Here is a 23,968-nt window from a genome sequence, read left to right as displayed (position 1 = left end):
TTAACTTTGCTATACCTTGGGAAAAAAAGCATATTACCCTGTGTCCTCCCACCAACCATTATGAAAAACATTGTTACTGCTCGCTATGTATGTGGGAGGGAGGGAGGGGGGAAGGGGTGAGTGGATGGTTGAAGATTGAGTGAAATGCGAGAATGATATTGGTTAAAGCATTCTGCACTAAGTGAAGAAGCAGTCTGTAGGTCTTCAAGCAGTGCTCCAGTACTGTTCTTGAGTGCCCTCTTGCACCTTTAGCTGTTCTCATACTAGCATATCATATATGGACGTGTCATTGCTCATTCTTTCAAGAAATAGACACCTGTAGAATGCGAGTGGAACCTTTCGAAAGCCTGCAATTATTCCTTTTAAATTGTTTCGGCGATAAATCTGTCTTTTCCAGAGCTTCAGAAAAATATATTTAATACAATTCACTCATTGTAGTACATATCAATAGAAGGTTGGGGAGAAGGAAAATTAACTGATCAAAAAAACCCAAAAAAATCGTCTTTAAGTTGCGTAGCAAGTACAGTGTCCACTAACGTGCATTCGAAAATAATTTAGGAATTACGCTTCCCATTCTTTTTATATGCATGTAAAGCGAGCACAATGCCAGGCAGTACGTGATATAAAGATAGGCAGATATAGTGGTAACCTCACATTACTAAGTCCAATGAGATGGAATGGATGTTCTTGGCTGTTTGCTGCAAACTTATGAATGGGCCATTGCAGAGATTTTTCCGAAATTCAAATCATAACTTACAGCTGTACCATCATTCAGTTGTAGAATAGTGAAATACAGAGGAAAAAAGACCAATCTGCAGTGTATGGATATTTGCAAATGTAAAATCCTGAACAAAGCAAAATGTAGAAACAATAGAAAAATAAATAAGAGAAAATTCGAATTAAGTGTAGAAACGACTAAATTTTCTGAATTAAAGTAATAATATTAGCATTCTTTTATCATTTTATAGTTGCATTACACTCAGTGAGATATTCACACATTCTTTATTCTATTTGAACGACATTAAGAGAAAATTAGAAAAATTGGATGTCCGCCATTTTGAATCGCCATTTTGACCTTTCTAACGCAATTTTCATGAAGGCCAGCATATTTTTTCGGATTCAGCATATACTCGAAATAGGTTAAAAAACTATGCTGGACCAAATAATAATCATTTGCCGTTAGGAGTATTTTTGTTCTAAAAATCGGACCAGACTATTACCACAAATCATAATCGGGTAAAGGGAATTCAAGTTTGTTCAAGTGTAGGACCATGCCTTCTTTTAAGGGGAGATGACTAAAGGGTCGTGAAAATTTAATGGCAACTTTGAAAATTTCTTCTCAAGAACCATCGGGCTAAAAAAGATACAACAAACTTGAAATGCTTCATTATATAGTGTATATTCAAACTTGTTCATATCGTGACCGCCGGGGATAGGGTGGGGTCATAAGCGATCAAAGTCTTACATAGAAATTTATAGGATTTTTGTTAAAAAAAAAATCATCTTCTAAAGAACAGCAAAGCCATGGTCAGTCATATATATATGATATATACGCGAGAATACCATTGGCATTGAAAGCAAGTTTTAATAACTTGCCTAGATGGCCGAGCGGTCCAGCGCGCTGTTCCTGTACTGCTAGGAGACAGATTCAGTGGGTCGAGAGTTCAACCCCGGTTTGGGGCGGAATATATATATATATATATATATATATATATATATATATATATATATATATATATATATATATATATATATGCATCCTCAGGTAGTGTAGATACATGTACAAGTTTGTTCAAAGCATGTCCCAAAGGGACCAATGGGCAATCAAAGTTTAACACACAGGACTGTATAGGCTTTTAAGGTCAGACGATATGTTCCTCAAATATCCGTTATGTATATCTTCGTAATATATGAAAAATATGCAAAAATTCAATTACCCTCTGATTTCTAAACCAGTTTCTAATCGTCTTTAAAAAATCCAAACACTAAAAAATTTGATATTGCCAAATTATTTTCTTTTCCAAAGGATTATATAAGAAAAACTATCCTCTGGTATCTTGCACAAATGCCTGGTAAGGTACCTCAATTTTTTGTGAGTAAACATGTTAAAGTAGCAATACTTCAATGACAAAATCTTGGAAAAAATTATATATTATTGAGGAACGTATCGTCTGTCCTTAAATGATTAAATTAAAGATTAATTTTAAAGGCTTCTTCTCAAGAACAGCAAAGCCATGGTTATTTTTATATTTATGAAAGCATCTTCAGTTAGTGTAAATTCAAGTTTGTTTAAATCAAGAATCTTGGTGTAGGGTGCGGCAAAAATCGGCGACCAAATTTTTAAATGCGAATATCAAGGAAAATCTTTTTTTTTTTCATAAACAGCAAAGCCCTGAATATTCGAATTTATATGAAAGCATCCTCAGTTTGTGGAAATTCAACTGTGAACAAAATTTTATAAAACTTAATCAATATAAAGTGTGAAATGAAGTAAATATACTACTGAAACAGTTTGTCAGTACAACTCCTCTTTATCCGCTGAACAGAATTTCATAAAGCTATGTTATAAATAAGGACATACATGTGGTGTGAAAATGAGCAAATTTACAGAAAATTCTTATTCGATTTTTTTACAATACGTCGGAAAATATTTAACTAACTTCAATTATACAGATGAGTAAACAAATTTCTATGAAGAATACTACATGTAGTCGTCGAGCATGATTTGGCACAATTATTGCTAAAGACATCATCTGCATTGGAGCAGAACAATTAGCAATCATATATTATACAAAAACGATTTATCGTGTCAGGTTCTTTGAAATAAAATCCACAGTCTTCCATGTCCGAATCTGCTTTAAAAAAAGAAGATCCAATCCTTCCTTATTTATACTTGCACATACATATACACTATATCAAAATTATCTATCAGTGCCCGTTGGCTAAAGATATAACTGCCAGAATTGTTTTTCCTCAGTATCAGTAGGCCATTCTATAACATAAAAAGAGGGATAACTCTGGCTTTATTTCCAAGATTGAAAGGGGTTTACTGTCCTTCCGAGTGTCTGTTGATTGTCTGTATATAAACTTTATTATTATGCATCTTAAAAGGACGTTTATACATAACTTCATATATTCATACTCATTACATATTCCAAAAACAAAGAGTTTAAGAATTTATTAAATATACTTTTCAAAACAATATAATGAAACACATAGATGAAAGATTGCATTATATTACGTCATCTTTGACAACGTCGCCATCTTTGTAACACATCTTGTGAGATCTTGATATTCAAAACAAATTTTACAGAACACAAATCACTAATCATATAAAAGGACAATATCTTACAAAATTTGCAATGTTAAATATTCTATCAACAAAACACAATGTTCTTTATTTTGTTAAACAAAGAATTTAAAATAATCTAAGCCTTAGCCTTTGTCAGTCCTTAAGCAAATGCCACTGTGCTACTTGTTGGCGAGGCTTTGTAATCATATCATTCCAATGCCTTGTTTCAAGGGGACCACTCTTGCTGCTTAATACAATTTTTCCTATCATTTCGTTCCTTCCAACTTTATCGAAGTCCATCACAATCACTTCTATTGCAGCTTCCCGGATCTTTTCCCAAGGAATTTCAAAAAAGAACGACTCATTGTACACTGGGTTAAGAGTTCGCATTTTAATTGATGTTTTCTTCTTTTCTATTCTGTTGTTTCCGAACTTTAACCAGAGCTTGACGTAGGGATCTACAAGTTTTAAAAAAATGTTTAAGAATTCTTAAATCTATTCCTCTTGGACCAGATTTATTTCACATAAGATCAATGTTCACTAAACCTGTGCGGGAGAGAACGACAAAAAGTATAAACAAAATTTAAAAAGGGGAAATCAACTCATGAAGTTAGTGCGCACAGAAAAAAGCAAATAAGTGAAAATTTGTTTGGATTTGAATACACATTCTAAGATTCACATAATCTAGCAATTTTAAGTGATTTTAAGATTTATTGATATTCTAATAAGAGATATAATCCTCAATGAAAATGACTTTTATTCCTTTATAAAACTGTCAACTTGCCATTCCTGCAAAACTTTGCCCTGCAAGTATGCAGAAATTATGTGCATTTTAATTATAAAGCAACTACCCTTTGAAAAATCATAAGCATTAAGGAAAATGTTATATAAGTTAGCAGAGGGATAAGAAATCTTAAACGTAAAAAAAATAAACAAAAACAAAAATTAAAAAAAAATATTCTGGAATCGAACCATGAGTTATACAGAAAAGCAAACGTTTAAATAACTGAGCTATTTATGAAGTTAATATTGTCATCTTACACGAAGATTAATATTAGACTGAACTTTTAAATTAAAACTATGATGTTCTTTAGTTCATAAATTTTGTGATGTTGAGCAACTCCTCCTTAATCAAACCAATATTTCAAAGTTTTATTAGGACAATACAAATTAATTTTAAAACCTAGAACCAGGCATAATCCACAAAATATTAAAAATAAGAACAATGGAATCAAAATCATAAAAATTTTTTGGCTCCTCATTTGAACAGATAGTTTTTTAATCCTTGACTCGGGTGATGTAAAAGCGTAGACTATTTCAAGAAGGCCAATTGTAATCTTTTAGATAATTATTTACTAAAGTTCAATAAAGCATTTCAACATATATACAAGCAAACTATAAAACCATGGCCAATTTCAATATGTATGTACTATATGTTATTAATTTAATGAAGTTTTGCATGCGTTGCTCTTTTTGATATTATAAAATTATTATACAAAATATTAATATTCATTTTATAAAATTAATACATGTATTTACATATTTACGATTTAAATAGATATTTCAAATAAATGCAACAAAACAATGAAAATGTATTAAAAAATGGGATTGCTTCAGTCTTTCCTTTAAGTAATAACAGAAGAATCAAAACTTTGTTTATTTTAACAATGTCAACAAAATTGTTCATGATATACATGTATCCATATTCTGGAAAAAATGTCCAAAATGTTCTTTCTATATTTTAAACAACTGAAAGAGAAAATGGGCATTTTATTCTGACGTAATTAGAATTGAAATTTTTTGACAGAAGTATAAAACATATGTATTTAAACATCTAATCATGAAAGCTGCTTTTATTGCTTAATGAGTCAAACAAATAAACATAGGTAGTCAAAACAATGGAATAATATCCTAACTTTTAATCTCCATCTATTTATCAAATAGTTCGGACCAGAAACAGTTTACATCTGTACTCCGACTCTGGAGCCATACCTAAGGAAAATAAAGATTTACCTGCTCCCTAAACTTAGAAACAAAGCAGGGAGATGGGTCCTTTATAATATTCTACTCCCAATTCATTCTTTAAATACCTGAAGTTGAATGTTTTCGAGGGTCTCTTAAGTAATAAAACACTGCAATTCAGAACCAAAGAAATGTTGTCATAACTACATGTATACTGTAAAAATACAACATTGGTGTTTTAACATCTACACATCTATTTAAAGGTAATCTTACCTGATGCTCCTGTTATGTCTTTGGCTTTGAGATCTTTGCATTTCATTACTATAATATTCAATCTTCCTACAGCGGGCTGGTAGCTTAATGACAGTAGAATTTCTCCCAGTTTTCCCTGTAAAAAAAGGTAAAATAATTTGAAGTTCACTCAACTGTGAACAACAATCGTAAAAGAACCTTGTAATTTATGTAAGTTTTAATGAAAAGCTAGATTGTGTAATGTTTTTATTAACAAAACGTACATGCACTTTAATATAATTGAGTAAATCGAATACATAGAGGAAATTCGGAAAATAAGTAAAGGACACTCCTTTGAACCTGTAAATACTGTAAATATTGTAAGGTTAAAGGTCACTTAGAAACAGGTATATGGTCACATATGTTTTGTATTAGTTGCTGTGTGTGATTTACTGTTGAATAAATTAGTGTTTTAAGCGTTAATACTAAAACCAGAAGACTCTGATGAGACTGTAGCTCTTCTGGTTTATACTTGAAACAAAGGAAGAAAAAAGTAGCACTTGCACTTAAAATTTTGCAACAGCAATGAATAGAATAATGATACTTGGTTTAGTCTCTTTTGGGGCAAGATTTATTGCAATCAGACTAAATCTGTAGGAGGTGTAGCTTTTTCAAAGAATTTTACAGAAATTTCAATTTTAGTGACCATTTAGTAATTATTTGGCAACATAATTCATCAAAATAAAAAAAAAACCGATATCTTAGTATAGTCTACTTGTGTGCCGAGCTATATCAAAATCAGACCAAATAGTAGGAAGAGTAGTGTTTTGAAAGAAGTTCAAAGAAATTTCTAAATTTAGTAACCATAGCAGCACTTCATCAAAATCAAAAACAGATGCAAAGTATGTATCCCAGTGTAATCTACTTGTGTGCTACATGTATATTGAAATCAGACCAAAACTGTAGGAGGAGTAGCATTTTGAAACTACTTCACATAAATTTCTATTTTTAGTAACCATGGCAACAACGCTCATTAAAACCAAAAACCAATACATAGAATAATGTATCTCAGTATATTCTACTTGTGTGCTACATGTATATTGAAATCAGACCAAAACTGTAGGAGGAGTAGCATTTTGAAAGTATTTCACAGAAATTTCCATTTTAGCAACCATGGCAACATCGTTCATTGAAATCATAAACCGATTAAAAATCATTATGTATCTTAGTGTAATCTACTTTTGTGACAAGTTGTATTGAAATCAGATCAAAACTGTAAAAGGAGTATCACTTTGAAAAACTGTTTACAGATGGACGGACAGACAGACAGACAGATGGACGGACGATGGACACCTTACTATCACATAAGCTCTTCCAGTCTCTGACCAGTAGAGCTTAAATTGTTCAAAAGGAGTTCATAAAAAGAAGGCAAAAAGGGCATTCAACTAACCTAGTTCTTGTATGAAAACTTCAATCTGAACTAAGTCGACTACGCATACACTTTAGATAAACAAATAATCTACAGATTTTACCCTGCTGTCCTTGCACGGCTGAAGATACCGCCACATCGTAGGAGACTGTGAAAGATCTACTTCATTAAGGGGAATGTAAGTTTCACCGATAGGATCATCACGACTAAATCGGTCATAGTCTATAACTTGTAGATATATTGTCTTCTCTAACAATTTATTATGAGGCCAACCTACAAACGAAGTCAAATACAATGTAATAAGTAATTGGAAAAAAGTTTTATATAGGAGAGAATGCAAAACAATACTTTCTCAACTATTAATATACGCAAAAAAAAGTAACTCATCTCAAAAACATTATAAAAATGAATGTTCTAACTTTTAAAAGCACTGCCGTCTACATATGTACTTCATTGGGACATTTTGTTTTCCTTTTCTTCTGTATAAATGATGTGCTATGAATATTTGATATAAAAGAGGTCACAGCACTTAACTGAATCACCTGGTCCTTTTGTTCCAGGATATTTTTGAAACACTTTTCCTCTACCGTATCTTCTTATGTAAATTTTGAACCAATATTGCGGTATCACCCTAGCCCGCCATGGGGGAAGGGGGGGGGGGGGTGTTCATGACTTAAGCAAACTTAAACTAATAGTACATTGGAATGCATAATATTTATAAACTAAAACTATTGTCTTGCTGCTATGAGGACGGTTTTTGATTTTTTTTCCCTCCCTATTAAGATGACTTGCTTAGTATTTTGGATTTGATCTCTTATTTTAGCGCAATCAAACCTGATGTTCGATATCGTTACAAAGTTAACTATAATCCATTCAAGAAGAGATTTGTAACACACTTTCATATATATCTTGATACCCTACTATGCCCAACCCTACCCTTTTGAGATATTATCTGAACAAATTTTAATTTACACAACCTGGGACTGCTTGCATATCATCAGTATGATAAATTTTAGACCTGGTGATTTTTAATATTTTTTTTCTGATGATAATTTATACTTTGACCCTATTGTAGCCCAACGCTAGCCCCATGCCAATAACTTGAATTCCTAGATGAAACATGACAGAGAGTCGTAATTTCTTCGGCTTAAGCCTTTGGCTCATATGAGCTAGGAAAACGTAAAAATGGTACGGAAAACAAATTAAGGACATACGCAATGTAGTTTGAACTTTATAGTCTTTTTCTCTGGAGTTGAAGAGTTCCAATACTTAAAGGAACTGTGTGCTACATTTTAATGTCTATATATGTTATTGTACACTTTTTCTAAAACAAGTTTGGATAAACAAAACATCTAGAATATATGTTTAGTAATTTTTGTATATTTTTCTTTGAATTATACCAGAATTTTCATCAATTGATATCATTTCAAAACCCCTGGTAACACATGCTGATTTTATGTCTACGAACATCTGATGGCACTACAATCTAAAATTAAGAATATCTCGAAAAATTATCAGTAGGTAAGGTACGTTGCGTATGTCCTTAATAAATATTTTAAGCATTGCGATAACATAGCTTATCTAACAAGTGATATCTGTAAATTTTTACTCGAGTTTTTATGTGTTACTATCTATGTATAAATGTCTGTACAGAAATGTATTTAAATATGTTGTTACAAACCTTCGAACAGAAAACTTTCATTCCACCTTGGATTGAGGTTTTTCTTCTTCACTTTTGTCACTAACTTATGTCTTTTATCAGGTAAAAGTAAAATTTTTACGTAAGGGTCACTTGTTCCCGTGAAATCCTTGGCCACCAAGTCTTTCGCTTGAATCACTTTTAAAGTTAATGTTAAAGACTGAAAATCATAACTTAATCCTATCTGTATGCGTCCTAGTTTACAATCAACGCCTTCCGTGACATCAATAGATGCCGCAGCGTCCACCTCTTCTGCGTCTTGTGACGCATTCTCCATTAAAGTGAAGGCAATATTTCTCATCCCTTTCCATAAACTGCTGTTGACGTCATCAGAACTCTGGGATCTTTGAGAATCGTTTTTCATAAGTGGCTGTAATCAAAAATCATATTAAGTTCATTTTAATCAAACATTAAGGTATTTGAAAGGACTTCAACCATATTTTCAACTCTAATTTTTATGATGTTTATTGGACTTAATTTTCTATAATTTATATAATATCATTTCGGAGGGTTTTTCAAAAGGGAGGGGGATGGGAAGGACATCCTTTCCCAGCTACAGAACTTCAGCGTATGGCTTTAGATTTTAAGTATGTGCCGCGATAGAAGGGGGATCGGGGTCCGGACCCCCCCCCCCCGAAATTTGCAGTTAATAAAAGTATATTCTGAAGGAAATAAAAAATGAATTTGGACCCCCTCCCCCCCCCCCCCCCATCCCGAAAACCTGGACCCAACTACCACCACCAAGAAATAGAATTTGTCCCACGTTTTGTAAATAGATTTTTAAGTTTGTTTTTGTTTGGGGGGGGGGGTTGTCAAGAAATTTTTGGGTTGGAAATTTTTGGGACCGGGTGACCCCCCCCCCCTCCCCCTCCTCTCCGGAAAAAAATCCTGGATCCGCTCCAGTTAGTCTTTGACCATAACGGTTATTATGGTTAAAGACTAAAATATAAAGCCATAACGCTACAGCTCTGCTGCTAATCCTTTCCGTACTTTGGATGTAAAATCAATTATTGAAGTTGATTCGAGTTAAATATTTACATACTGGAAAAGATTGAATCTTTTATTAATAATTTCTCCTGAGAGTTAAGTTACATGTAATCGTTTCATCTAAGGTCTTTAGGGAGCATATATGTACATTAAAATTATCCCCCTATATGGCACAAAGTGACAGAAAAACACAAGCGAGATAATTCTATTTGATATGCTGTTTTTTACATATAAATGAAGCAGACATAGCTTATAACGTATTTTACTTCATGCATTACTACATGTGTAAATGAATTTACCAGAATTTATAGCACATTTCACTTTGATGATTTTGATTTATAAATATAAGCTGCTTAATACCATTATATAAAGCGCTTAATTCTGGTGCTTCCGTGCCAAATCAACATAAATTCCCATGCATATCAAATACAGTACATAGCCTTAATTTATGACAGAGAAATCCATACAAACGCAGCGGATATAAAGGACATCATCTCTTTGTTTTTCAAATGAAACACGCTTTTGACTGGCATTTTAGTGAATTATCTATTATTTCGTTATGTAACAACATGAAAACAGGATTTTTCGATTTGTTTCATTGACAGCAGGGAGATATAGACATTGTTTTCACTCATCTAACTTGTATTTCCTAGCGGCAAAACAGGAATGAAGGGCAGAGAACCCAGTGCTGCTCAGAGAAGATAAAAAAGATCCCAAGGCTTTCAGAAATTTCGGATCTCATACTATTACAGTGATTCGCTTGCGATTACTTTAACTTTTGATCGATCTGTGTACATGTAACATATACATACATGTATTTGCTACTGAAATTGATAAAAAATTAAAACAATGTAACTTTCTTCTATTAGCATAGACCTCCTTTCTCCAGTTAAATTTAAATCAACCATACTTGGGTTACAATTAAATAAATTTTATCAGGCTAAATGAAAGAAATTATTTCAAAACTAGCACTTAACTTATTTGGGACATAATCCTAACAGTAATAAATGAAAAAAAAAATGACTTTAATGTTAAAAAAACCCAAACTTTGTTTTGGTTGTTTCTTTGCTTTTTTATCACTTGCTCTAGTAATTCCTGTTGAGTGTATGTACAAGCATGCCATATGTGTCTTTTTATATGATATATAAATACGTAAAAATATATCAAGCTTGCAAGACATATATTAGGCTTTCTTTTTCCTTTTAATTTTCAACCAAATAAATCTTACTTAATATAAATACATACAGAAAATCAATACGTTATTCTCATACTTCTCACTCTAACTGTTATTTTATCGTTATTTTGTAAACATTATTAACAGAAATAATTGAATATTGATTGTAAATTTCACAGAAGTCGCGGCTAAATAACGTTAACATCTAATTACAGTCTGGTCGATTTCTACACCCCATGTATTGACATTCTCCTTATATCGCGCGGCTTTGCTTATGTAGTAGCAGATGGTCAACAGTACATAATAAATTACAGTGGATACATTTTAATTACTTTCACTAGAAACCCATAAAAAATTAGTTTTATTTACATTATAAAATGTAAATAACCCATTCCTTTCAGTATATGTGTATCAGTGGAGAGGAAATATACACTGACACACAAAAGAAACGCAACATGGAGAGATCTGGATATTTTTTATTTAATGATATTCATAATTTAAGACAGATTTTATCAGTCTGAGATGACGTGATTTGAAATCGGAGATTTAATTGAAATGGAAAACGTTATCTTTTAACTTCAGAAATGAACAGGTTACCGTTTATAACCACCCCATCCCCCCCTTTAAAACCCTAGGTAATGAACAACTATTGCAGTCCGGTTTCTACGATGCATTTAATCCATTTTTCAGACCTTTTAAAATGTCTGTTTCTCATACACTAATGTTTGATTCCTCGATTCTTGCTCAAAGTGGTAACCTTTGGTCTGCCGGTCTACAGGCTGTCAGTCAAGCTAGTGAGACGCAAGCCCATGGTGTGATATAGTGCGTCTTTTTTCAAACTACGAACAATTGGAATGCACGCTTACAGTTATTTTCTGGAAGCTTTTGCGTCACTTTCGGAAAAGAATTTTGGAACAATGCTGTATTAGATGAACAGAAACCAACTCTTTTACACCCAAATTAAATTCCTTTTTTGCTAAAAGTGCAATATTTCCGTTTAATCCGACTCAGATTTTGGTCTTCAATTTAAAATACGACTAGGTAAAGTTGAAGGTGCCTGTACTATTATGGTACTTTGTTATACTCTATATCTATTTTTTCTATAATAAAATAGAATATTGAGTTTCTCTTGCGTGTCAGTATACATGGATTGCAGAAAAGTTTGCAGAGAAAAAAAATGCGATAGAATGTGCTAAAATGATGAAACATGAATATAGTAAAGCACGGTTACAGCGAACTGGTTTGTAATGAATTCACGCTTACAGCATAACGATTTTCAATTCCTGTAGTTTTAAAAACAAATGAACGGATCTGACGAATTTATAACGTTTATAACGAATCAAACTTGTTCGTAACTGGTACTTCGCTATAAGCGTGTTTTGCTAATAATATGCAGGTAAACAAATTTCAGGCATATGTATCATACAGTTTAATATAATCGTTCTGTTCGAAACTATTGAAAAGTATAAATGTTTCTCACTATTAGCTCACTAAGTAACACACTTATAAATCAAATCGCAACGAAGGAAAGATTTCAGCTAGATACAATCCTTTTGGAATTATCGATTAATGGTTATATAAGATAAAATGCACTCGATCCGTCTTCAACGGTGTTAAACTTACATAATATAAATTAATGACGGGGAACTCTCACGTAATACTAGCATAGCAGAGTTAGTTCAGGAAACACTGTTAGGGATCAGAATCATGTGTCTGTGGGCTGCGCAAACGTTTTTGCTGAACATTTAGTTACCATTAGTTTTCATTTTATTTAATTATATTATAAATGTCCATTTCAAAAATTAATATTCATTTAAACATAATGATTATGCGCCCACGTCTTTCTTTATTATTCATGAAGAACTGTATCTGGTTTACGAAAAAGCTAATCGCTTTATTTTCTTTTTTAAATACATTTTTATTCTGGATTACGGGCTGAGAGAATTCCCCATTACAGTAATACATGGTTATAAAAGTTCTTAAGGAAATCTTCTGTAGTTTATATGGGAAATCCAACAGAACACTGTGTCACCATGTTTCTTGTGTGGATATAAAGAATCGACATTATAAGGAGCCAAATTCAAGGTCTCAGTGACTTTCTTATAACTGCGTTTTACTGTTATATGATTTTTTCAGCTAACTTGTGAAATGAACTGTTTGATCTTTAATTTCAGTGAGAAATATAGATATTTACGTAAACTCTTTCTAGGAACTATTCGGAAAAAGAATTGGGGACAAAGCTGCCATATCTGTACTTTTTTTCTTTTGAAAGCTTATACGTCGCACACTGGTATTATATGCACAAAACAAATCCAACATTCAGATAACCTTTTAAAATTGAAAGTGGAATTTTTTCTTAGGTTGCGTCGAGCACAAAAATGCTATTAACTACATAATTTCAAATGCATATAAACAACAAAGATTGCCGCTATCTTTACGTATGGTTAAGCTTAGATTATAGAAGCAAGATTAAAGAATCCTTTTTGCCTTTTTAATGTCCTGAGTTCATACAAATAATAAATAACAAACAAAACCAGATTGTAACAAATACATTCTCTTTGAAAGGAAAAGAACAGGAAGCGAGGTATTTTCTACCTTTCAACCTTAATTTCTACGTTTTTTTTTTTTTTTTTTTTTTTTTTTTTTTTTAATAAAAAAAAAATATACAAAGGAAATTGTACGCAAGGTATACATCCAAATGAAATAATTCATTTTCCGCTGAATTCATGTTCATATCAATACACATTATTCTTTTTTTCCCTGAATGCACTTGTCAATAACGGTTTAATTAATATTTTCGAAAACTTACATCTGTTTTAGCTTTAGCAGTGAAAAATTTGTGCACAAATGGATTACTTTTATGTAAAACTTGTTACAATTACATACTTACGAAATTCTAAATGTTATCAAAAATTTTCTTTGGTATATTACAAACTTTTAATGATATGAAAATGAAATAAAATAAAAACAAAGGGCACTGCACAGGAAACAAAGTATGGCCCGTCGTAATAATTGCGAGCAAATGATTCATTCTCTATCCAGAGTTGTCTTCCGCTACGCTCATACACCTTGTACAAGATTCTTGTACAAGATTGAAATTGTGAAAATTTGAAATTAGCAATTAATTATTGTAATTATCGATAAAGATGATAATTAATCATTTATTTTAAAATTCATCATCCCTCAAAACGATTTATTTCTAAAGTTTTAAGGGAACTATTTTGCAATTTTTCCAAGAATCTTGTATAACAAGCGTTGACAGAGGTGTATATGGGAGCGTAGCGGGAACGATAACTCTAGATAGAGAATGGCAAATGATTATGAACTAACCGAATATCTGCGTGAAAGTTAATTGTTACGAAGGTTTGCATTTTTTCAAACAATTTTTTTAAAACAAGAGGCCCATGGGCCACAACGCTCACCTGAGTAACTTTGGCCCTGCTGTTCTTCACCTGATTTACTACCTTGTAATACCTATTGTGGCCCCGCCCTATCCCCAGGGGTCATGATATGAACAATTTAAAATCTACACTACCCCAGGTTGCTTCCACATAAGTTTCAGCTTTTCTGGCCCAGTGGTTCTTGAGAAGAATTAAGATTTTTCCTATATATTTCAATGTAAAACTTGGATTTCCTATTGTGACCCCGCCTTACCCCCAGCGGTCAAGATTTGAACAATTTAGAATTTACACTACCCCAGGATGCTTCCTCATAGGTTTCAGCTATTCTGGCCCAGTGGTTCTTGAACAGAAGATTTTTCCTATGTATTTCAATGTAAAACTTGGATTCCCTATTGTGGCCCCGCCCTATCCCCGGGGGTCATGATTTGATCAATTTACAATCTACACTACCCAAGGATGCTTCCACATAAGTTTCAGCTTTTCTGGCCCAGTGGTTCTTGAGAAGAAGATTTTTCCTATATATTTCAATGTAAAACTTGGATTCCCTATTGTGGCCCCGTTCTACCCCCGGGGGTCACAAATTAATCAATTTAGAATCTACACTACCCTAGGATGCTTCCACATAAGTATCAGCTATTCTGGCCCAGTGGTTCTTGAAAAGAAGATTTTTCCTATATGTTTCAATGTAAAACTTGGATGCCCCATTGTGGCCCCACCCTATCCCCGGGGGTCATGATTTGATCAATTTACAATCTACACTACCCCAGGATGCTTCCACATAAGTATCAGCTTTTCTGGTCCAGTGGTTCTTGAAAAGAAGATTTTTCCTATATATTTCAATGTAAACCTTGGATTCCCTTTTGTGGCCCCGCCCTACCCCCAGCGGTCAAGATTTGAATAATTTACAATCTACACTACCCCAGGATGCTTCCACATAAGTTTCAGCTATTCTGGACCAGTGGTTCTTGAGAAGAAGATTTTTAAAGATTTTTACTATATATTTCAATGTAAAACTTGGATTCCCTATTGTGGCCCCGCCCTACCCCCGGGGGTCATGATTTGAAGAATTTAGAATGTACACTACCTCAGGATATTTCCACATAAGTTCCAGCTTTTCTGGCCCAGTGGTTCTTGAGAAGAAGATTTTTAAAGATATGTTCTACATATTTCAATGTAAAACTTGGATTCCCTATTGTGGCCCCGCCCTACCCCCGGGGGTCATGATTTTAAAAATTTAGAATCTAAACTACCCAGGATGCTTCCACGTAAGTATCAGCTTTTCTGGCTCAATGGTTCTTGAGAAGAAGATTTTTTAATGACCCGACCTAATTTTTGTCTTTTCTTGATTATCTCCCCTTTGAAGGGGGCATGGCCCTTCATTTTAAGAATTTAAACTCTCCTTTACTCAAGGATGCTTTGAACCAAGTTTGGTTGAAATTGACCCAGTGGTTCTTGAGAAGAAGTTAAAAAAGTGAAAAGTTTACAGACGGACGGACGGACAGCTAGACGGACGGACGACGGACAATGGATGATCAGAAAAGCTCACTTGAGCTTTTAGCTCAGGTGAGCTAAAAATTGTATCTTACTTGACACATTTAATTTAGAAAAAGAAATCTGGAATACCATTAAAACTACAAAAGTAGATCATACCATATTTTGATTTTCTATTTCTCAGAGCTTAAGTGCATGACATTAATATACGTTGTACATGTTTGGAAGGATTCAAATACCACATAACATGAATTAAACGTATTTTATTCAAACACCACATAACATTATTCAATACTGTACACTTAAACATAGGCCCGAGTACAATTAACGCCGATGCCATCAATAGAAAGCACAGTTTACTTAGCCGCTGAAAACAATCGAAAAACCAATTACTAAATATTGAAATAGGCCCACTTTATTTGCAGAGGTGCCCTGTTAATATTTGCATATCTGCATATTTAATATATTTTGTCGATATAATTTATCAGCAGGGCCTGTAGTACTCTTAATTTCTATGTTAAACAAAAAGAGTTTAAAAAATAATCATAATAAAGTCCAAAAGCTGACTTCTTGTAAAAGCAAAATGCATTACTACATGTTTATTTCACTACATGTAGCTATATTACAATGTATTGTTGAAACTGTTTTTTTTTTTTTTTTAATTTTTTTTTTTTAAGTGATAACTGATTTTTAAAACTTTTCCTATCTGCCATTATAAACGACTAATATCTGCGTTTCTCCTCATTTTCTTAAGAACTGTGATGTTCTGTCGGGAAGTAATAAAAATGTACGTAAAAATGCAATTTTCTTCATCACTCTCTGGAAAAGACCCTTTTTAATTAAATACAAAAAGCAAAAAGAACAATCTAATTCCTTACAAATTATAGGCTACCTCGATCTAGACATGCAACCATTGATCGCCGATCTAGTCGCCTTTTTACAGCAATCTCATCAACACTGTACAAACAATGAAATTTCACAGAGTATGCTATATCCAGATGCTATTAATTCTCCGCTATTCCCATCTAATATATTGACCAAATCTGCCAGCAAACACTTCATTTTTACCAATAATGGCTGCCGGCAGTTTTCCTTTTTGCAGCACTTGGTTGTTGAGATTGTACACTTATTTTAGCATACAAAATAATGTACCGGTGTCTACCAGTTACTTCCCTTTTATGAAAAGTGTGCTTAGATGTTGCTCGGTAATTTTTTATGAAAACTTGGATTCAAAGATCGGCTGCCCTTTACACATGTTGTTTCAGTACGGATGAACCCTACCTTGTTGTTGTACCCCAAAAAATAACTTATATGAGACTAGGATTCTGCCCCCCTCCTCCCCCTCCCTTCTGATAACCCAATGGTTTTCCTGGTTTGCCCCTCAATTTTGAAACGACACTACGTGCCAGAAGGCAGGGGTGCAAGATTAACATGATCAATGTAATATTGGCCAAACGTCAGCGTGAAATCACGTCCGTCAATAACGAAGTTAATAAACTCACGGCCGGTTTACCTAATTTATTAAAATCAACTCAGCCGTAAAGTGAGTCATGACTGTGTATATTAACTTTACTCCTTTCGATACGACAATAAAGGAAGATATGTAAAACTGGAACTTGTTTTTTTCCCTTTCAATCTCTCACAAAAAGAGATGAACCTTGCACTTTATATCTCTTAATCCAGTTTTATCATGACCATGTTTATCAATATGCGAAATGCAAAGAATTCTTTGACTAAGTATCAAATCTAATATATACTGCTATTGTAAATTTCCATGTATCTGGCACCTCTTGGAAGTAATAATAACTATTATCGAATTTTTCCAACAATTTTCTTTCGTCTCTATTTTTTTTTTATATTTCTGATAGGCTCTGTAATTAAATAAGTTCGATATCCTGAAATACACTTCTTTACAAAAAAGTCATTGAGTTATGAATTAATAAGAAAAAAATCATTGAGTAATGCATTTTCTTACTTATCAAGTTTCAACGAGAAGAATCTTAGAAATGTTTGCATATATATCAACATCTCATGCCACAAAATTAAACGAAGACAGCCATGAAAACTGTAGATAGCTGTAGGAATTGAAGACGTATTGATGGCCAATCTTAACCTTGTACATTGACAAGAAGATCGCTGACTTGTAATAGGCAGTCAGTATTGTTATCGAAGTAGATCCAAAGCTATGTGGCTTAATGGGTAATTTGGAGCAACATCCCGTCCATCAGGTTTGCTGTAAATATAGTGGATGATATTGATCCGGCAACTCTCTTCCCTCAGTAAAGCCTATTTACTGATGTACCCCTCCGCGATGGAAAATCAGTGTTGGTGAAGACATGAGCGTCCAGAGCTGTATCTGAGCCTATCATCATAGATCCTTCATCTATGAGAGATTTGTTTTATTTCATGCATAGCAATAGTAGGCTTGGGATCATGAGACACGACATCCAGATCTTTTAAACTCGAGCAATGGGATTACTACGCCGTCCGCAGTAACTCTGATGTATATTACACTCATCACGACACGATTGCATGCATGATGCTTCTTTTCAGCGCATACTTCCTTACAAAGGCATTTTCCCGGCACTGTTTCTTAAAACGTAGTATAAAATTTCGGAATGTGTAGATATATTAACAGGCACGGATCCAGGAGCTTTTTCCGGGGGGGGGGGGTTCCACTCATGCAGTCTGAAGAAATCCAATCCAAAACTTGTCCAAGCCATTGACCAAAACACGTAAAGCTAATTCCTCGAAAAATTAATATTAGAATATCTTTTACATGTCTATACATGTATACTCAAATACTGAGTATATTTGTACTCATATTAACATAATAATGTCAATTAAATTGTGAATTATAGCTTTTTTTAGCAAGCACCACAGCTGTGAGAGTGAATTGTTAAAATAGATCTTCCTTAATATTTTAATATAATTCCATGTTAAAGGTTTAAATATTACAAATGTTATTTATTTAAAGTTTTTCGATTCTTGGCATACATGTATATGTAATCCGGAGAGTCATTCCTTTGGTGGTTTTGTGGATGCTTTTCTCTCTTACTGCATTCTTATCGAATCAATGGTTCCCAAACGTAATCCTTGATATCATATACTTTTTGCCAAGTGACCTAGACCTTCGAGACCTTGAGTCATATATATATATATATATATATATATATATATATATATATATATATATATATATATATATATATATATATATATATATATATATAACAACATACACTACAAAATCCAATCAAAGGTTTAAAAACGATGTCCAGTAAACGATTTTGACATAATGATTTTTTGACAGAAAAAAGAACTATACAGACAGACAACTATGCCAAAACCTATATTTTCTCTTCCTTCGGGAATCAAACTGAAAAAAATTCAATCACAAATATTAACTTTACGTTCGAGAATGATAGTTGCATGCCTCCTTGCAATGTAGACAGATATTCTCAGGGAAACAAAGAAAGGGAACCATGAAATCTACTTCATAGGACAATAAAACCTAATCAACATCAAAGAATGAATGACTTCTATTGTGACTTAGCAAAGGCTTTCAACATCAGCTACTTTGAAAAAGAACAATGTAAAGTGAGAGATCTTAGCACTGTTGTAAATCTTTTTTTTTTAATTTCCGAATCTGTAATTTTATCTGTATATCTTGATAAACCTCTATCTGTAAGTGATTTTCACGTGTAAAACCCAACTTTGATGTTGTAGAGTCGATACTTTCCCGTATCCTCCCAAATACTTCATGTTCATGCATGTATCTTCACTAAAGCAATACTTGAACTAATACACATACAATTACGTAAAACCTAAGTATGGAAACAAGGAATGCAAAAATTAAAAAAAAAAAAAAAAAAGAAAAAGCGACGAGGTCCCAAACTGACCTCACTTTATCATGTTTATTCCAGTATTCGATTGTTTCATACTTGACCTCGGTATGTAATCCATTTGACCTTGAGGTCTCGACAACACAAGGTTATACATGTATATACAGTTATGACGCCTCACTATCTTACCTCGGGGGATTTGAGGGTTTCTTTTATTTTCACATCGGCTTCTTCCTCGTTTTCCTCACAAAACAAAGGAAAGCAACATGACCCCATGTCTCCTTAAGCAAAGTCAAAATTGAATCTAACGCTCAAGTCCTGTGGTCAAAATTCCAGGTTACAGTCAGCCATCATATAACAATTACTGCTAACCTCTGATAAGACATAGTCATGCACAAATATATTTCCCCTAGAGAGTGTATTTTATGCCCAAGACAATAATCTCCATATTTAAAGTGCATTAACAAACGGAAAACCGTATATAAAAATCTACGCAGATTTTACGTCCTCGGCAACATATCTGAATTAAGCAATGAATCGGTTTAACACCGCCTAGCAGGGAATTAATTGCACCTATCCGGGAATGATAAGTCTCTCCCAGGCTCGGATAAATGTTCCAGGGATAACCATGCATTAGAAAGTTAATGAAGATGCTAACAGCACACAATGAAGGAATTAGTTCTTTTTTTTTCTTTCGTCAGTCGGTAAAACAGTATATAAATTCCGTGCTGAAACTAGAAACCAACGGTCCAACCGTTCAATTAGGCTTACTACTTCGTTATATACGGAACCCAAATCCAGTCAAGGAGGCCGATTCTTGCATTATTTATAAGCATATCTTGCTCGTATCTTTTTTCTCTATTCCTCAAAAATCACTATACCGGTCGAACTACAGTTGTGTCCTTATCCCGGTGTTTCGCCCACGACAGCTGCCCGCTGCTGTCAATTTCATTTGACTGTCCGATAATGTCGGAATGCCCATATATCAGACAAAGAGAAAAAAACTGTATCCTTAGGACATGTTTCAGCACTTAACACCAGTGATAATTAGATTCAATACTTCCCTTGGTGACTCTGATTTGTTAAAACTTCTGTCCATTGTGGCACAGAGGATGGCTGTGGCTGACTGTGTCTCTCTAAATGTGCATATTTACATACCCATCTTGGTGACATCTGGGCTACATTGGGACATTATAATGCGGGGGAAAAAAAGGAGGCACAGCGAGACACATGTATTTTATATAAATTTCATATACAGAAAAATACATACATTACTATAAAGTGCTAGAAAAAAACCATTTCAGCATTTTACAATTGATACTACGTTTTATGTTTTTTTTTATACCCCCACAATCACGTACACAATTTGTGCTGGTATTTGCAAGTGTGGGTGCCTTAAAGTCATTAATCAATTCAACAAAAAAAATATGTACTTAACTTATCACATACATTATTTGCTTATTGTGATTTGACATTTTCCTCTAATTCACGTTGCTCTAACAATGTTACAATAGTCTTTAGTAACAGCTTGCTATGAGGGGGCGAATCTTATAAAGCCTAATGCCATACAGCGTTTATTTGAACAGTTATGAATGTTAAAACATTTTTTTTAAAACACGTGGCACTAGGCTTAAAGAGCAACTGTTTTAAGATCAAATATATGATGGCCTGATAATACATTTATGATTATATATTTATCGATCGGAAAGCTATTTACGGAAAATGTATGCATTAAAAGATGACAAGGCGTATACTGTTTCAATGCTTTCGGTCGGCGACATCTGGGCCGCGAATACAGATCTAAATGACCTTCAATATAAAAGTTTATCAACGAGCCTCTCAAAAAAATTTCGTTTTTTTAAATTTATCTGATAGAGGGAATATTTAATGTACATGTCTTCAAAAAACTTCCCAGATAGGGATGAGAAAATACGTGAAAAGCGGTCCCGTCTGAAATCTCTCATTCTGCATCAACAAACCTTAAATACAATCAGTAAAATTGACTTATCGCGTGAAAGCCTTAAATTGATACACCAGCATATTTTTTCTGATATTATTGACCAGATATAGTTGATCATTTATTCGAATTTCGAAACAGGTGTTTTACATGTATCCTTAATGTTGTGTATTGCAGTTTAAAAATCGTATCACGATATTATTCGATAATGTATTAATTTTATAGTCCGTATTTAGAGAGAATATTGTTCAAACCATTTTCCATATCACAAAAAGGGGGCAAAATATACCGTGATACAATGTACGACAAAATCGGTTTCACTTCTTAACCGTTACAGTATATTGCAAATTACTATTCAACGTATAATATCTTAAGAAAATGTACAAATTAATGTACATATATGTACACTTTAATTCTAACTGAACCTTGAATGTCCTGTGCCCAGTATATCATCTTAATCAGAAAATCTTTTTAAAAAATATCTTGGTCTTACCTTTGACATGGTGATTCACAAAACGTTTACATGTATATATGCATATCAATATGCACATGAACACTACCAGTGATAGCCAGACTGACAGGAACTCTAATAAAAGACAATTGCAACATCGGCCGTCAGAAAAAAATAATGTGGGCCTCCAAGACCATTGATATCATTATTATATGCCACTGAGCGACTATAGGTAAATTATCGGCCCACACTAAAATACAATTTACGAGATGTATATCTATTTAGGTAATAATTTTGACACTTGCATCTTCTGTCAATTTCAGCACCATCCCATGCGTATTACGATATTCTCTGCGCTGGCAAGATATCCACAAATTGTCTAGATAATTTGACGAGCAAGTGATAATACAAAAATAACCCGGGAGAAATTTTTATCTTTTATATAGTTATAGCAGTTCATCCCTTAATCTGAATCTACAGCCATTTTTACGATTTTTTTTTCCTGCTGATATTGGACAATCCACTGTCGGATGCTATTTGGAAATAATCGCAGGATTCATTGAGAAAATCGGTTAAAATAAAAGTTTAATACATTCCACAGCGGGATTCATTCATAAAGCTTGTAAGTCTATAATAAATGAATGACAGCTGATTTCAATCTTGTTGCGTGCACGTCAGAAAACAGAAAGAAAATATCAAATAAAAAATACGTATGGGGGTGAAAATGTTGATAACAGTTTGACCTTCGTATATTGTTAGATCAATAATATAATTTATGTAAATTCACAGGGGAGTTCTCCTTCCCAAAAATTGTAAATCTCGTCTAATTTATGCTTATCCGCATCCTTTCATTTTCTCTCAATATTTTTTTTCTGGATCAGCAGAAACCCTAGATATTTCTGAAATTAAGAGACATTTTGAACGCCCCATTTTTTTTTCCAAGGAAGCGATTGTTTCCTAAATTGATAGGCCTAGCTCCACTTTGAAAGAGATTCTAATTCAATAAAACCTAAGGGAAGAAAACTACCTTATCCAATTTTAAATTCAAAATTCACCAATTTTAAGCGACAAGTGAAGTTTAATCTCCTTTTTTATCGATTCATTATTGACTTTATGGGGAGAAGAATGCACAGAAAGCGCGCAGAAGTCGTTTGATCTAGGGAAAGCATGTCATAGACAAATGTTGCTTAACACTCCATCATTTGTGATTAACAGAAGTTTCCCTGCAGCAATTAATTCACATATAACGTTTCCGATAAAAAAAACACAGAGAGAGAGAGAGAGAGAGAGAGAGAGAGAGAGAGAGGAAAGAGAGAAAGGGAAAGAGAGAGACGAAAGAAGGGCTGAGTGTATTTCTTGCTAACAAATTATTTAAACCTGTGCTGATTCTAATTCACCCTTAATTTTTTTTTTTCGCTTACTCCCCAGATTTATCTTAAAACACCTAGTAATAGTTTACCCCTCATCCCTCTCTTACACTGGTCAGGTGCTCATCGAATTCTATATAAAACTCTCTGTTTAACATGTCTATCGTTAAAGACAGGTATATGTATACAATTAATCACTTTCTCATACATTGTTTTCTAAGAGCAAAAAAAATTATATTCACAAATTAAAAAAAAAAAAGAGTTGTGCTATTCAATTGCAGAAGAATTGTTTTTCTTTTGACAAGAATCAATTCTCTAGGTTAAGAAGTCAAAGCAATTTCTTTGCTTTGAAATTTTAAATTTGATTATGATTTGTTAAAAAAAGAAAATCTACTCGATTGCTTTATCACATCAATCGGTACTTGACGATCACTGGACCTGAACATGTTATCAAATTTTAAAAAAACAAGAGGCCCATGGGCCACATCGCTCACCTGAGTAACTTTGGCCATGCAGTTCATTACCAGACTCCCCCCTTGTAATACCCATTGTGGCCCCACCCTCCCCCCAGGGGCCATGATTTGAACAATTTAGAATCTACACTACCCCAGGATGCTTCCACATAAGTTTCAGCTTTTCTGGTCCAGTGGTTCTGGAGAAGATTTTTAAAGATTTTTCCTAT

The 23,968-nt window shown here is 33.5% G+C and overlaps 1 protein-coding gene across 3 annotated transcripts in view; it reads right to left on the bottom strand.

Moving 5' to 3' along the window:
* Positions 1-3,163: 3,163 nt before the first annotated feature.
* The window catches only part of LOC133201508 (synaptotagmin-7-like), a 95,039-nt gene continuing 74,234 nt past the window's right edge, over positions 3,164-23,968 (bottom strand). For all 3 annotated transcript variants that reach the window (XM_061337304.1, XM_061337305.1, XM_061337306.1), the window contains 4 exons: positions 8,596-8,983; positions 7,018-7,187; positions 5,528-5,642; positions 3,164-3,750 (listed from right to left, as the gene is read on the bottom strand). In XM_061337304.1, the coding sequence (XP_061193288.1) occupies positions 3,446-3,750; positions 5,528-5,642; positions 7,018-7,187; positions 8,596-8,983 (978 nt within the window). In that variant the 3' untranslated portion in view covers positions 3,164-3,445. The remainder of the gene's footprint in view (positions 3,751-5,527; positions 5,643-7,017; positions 7,188-8,595; positions 8,984-23,968) is intronic.

This window comes from Saccostrea echinata, unplaced genomic scaffold (genome assembly GCF_033153115.1).
Source record: "Saccostrea echinata isolate AGI-Se365-2 ecotype Australia unplaced genomic scaffold, CSIRO_AGI_Sech_v1 ptg000044l, whole genome shotgun sequence".
NCBI classification, from domain to species: domain Eukaryota; kingdom Metazoa; phylum Mollusca; class Bivalvia; order Ostreida; family Ostreidae; genus Saccostrea; species Saccostrea echinata.
Note: the sequence above shows the minus strand (reverse complement) of the source record. Positions and strands in the feature narration are given on the sequence as shown.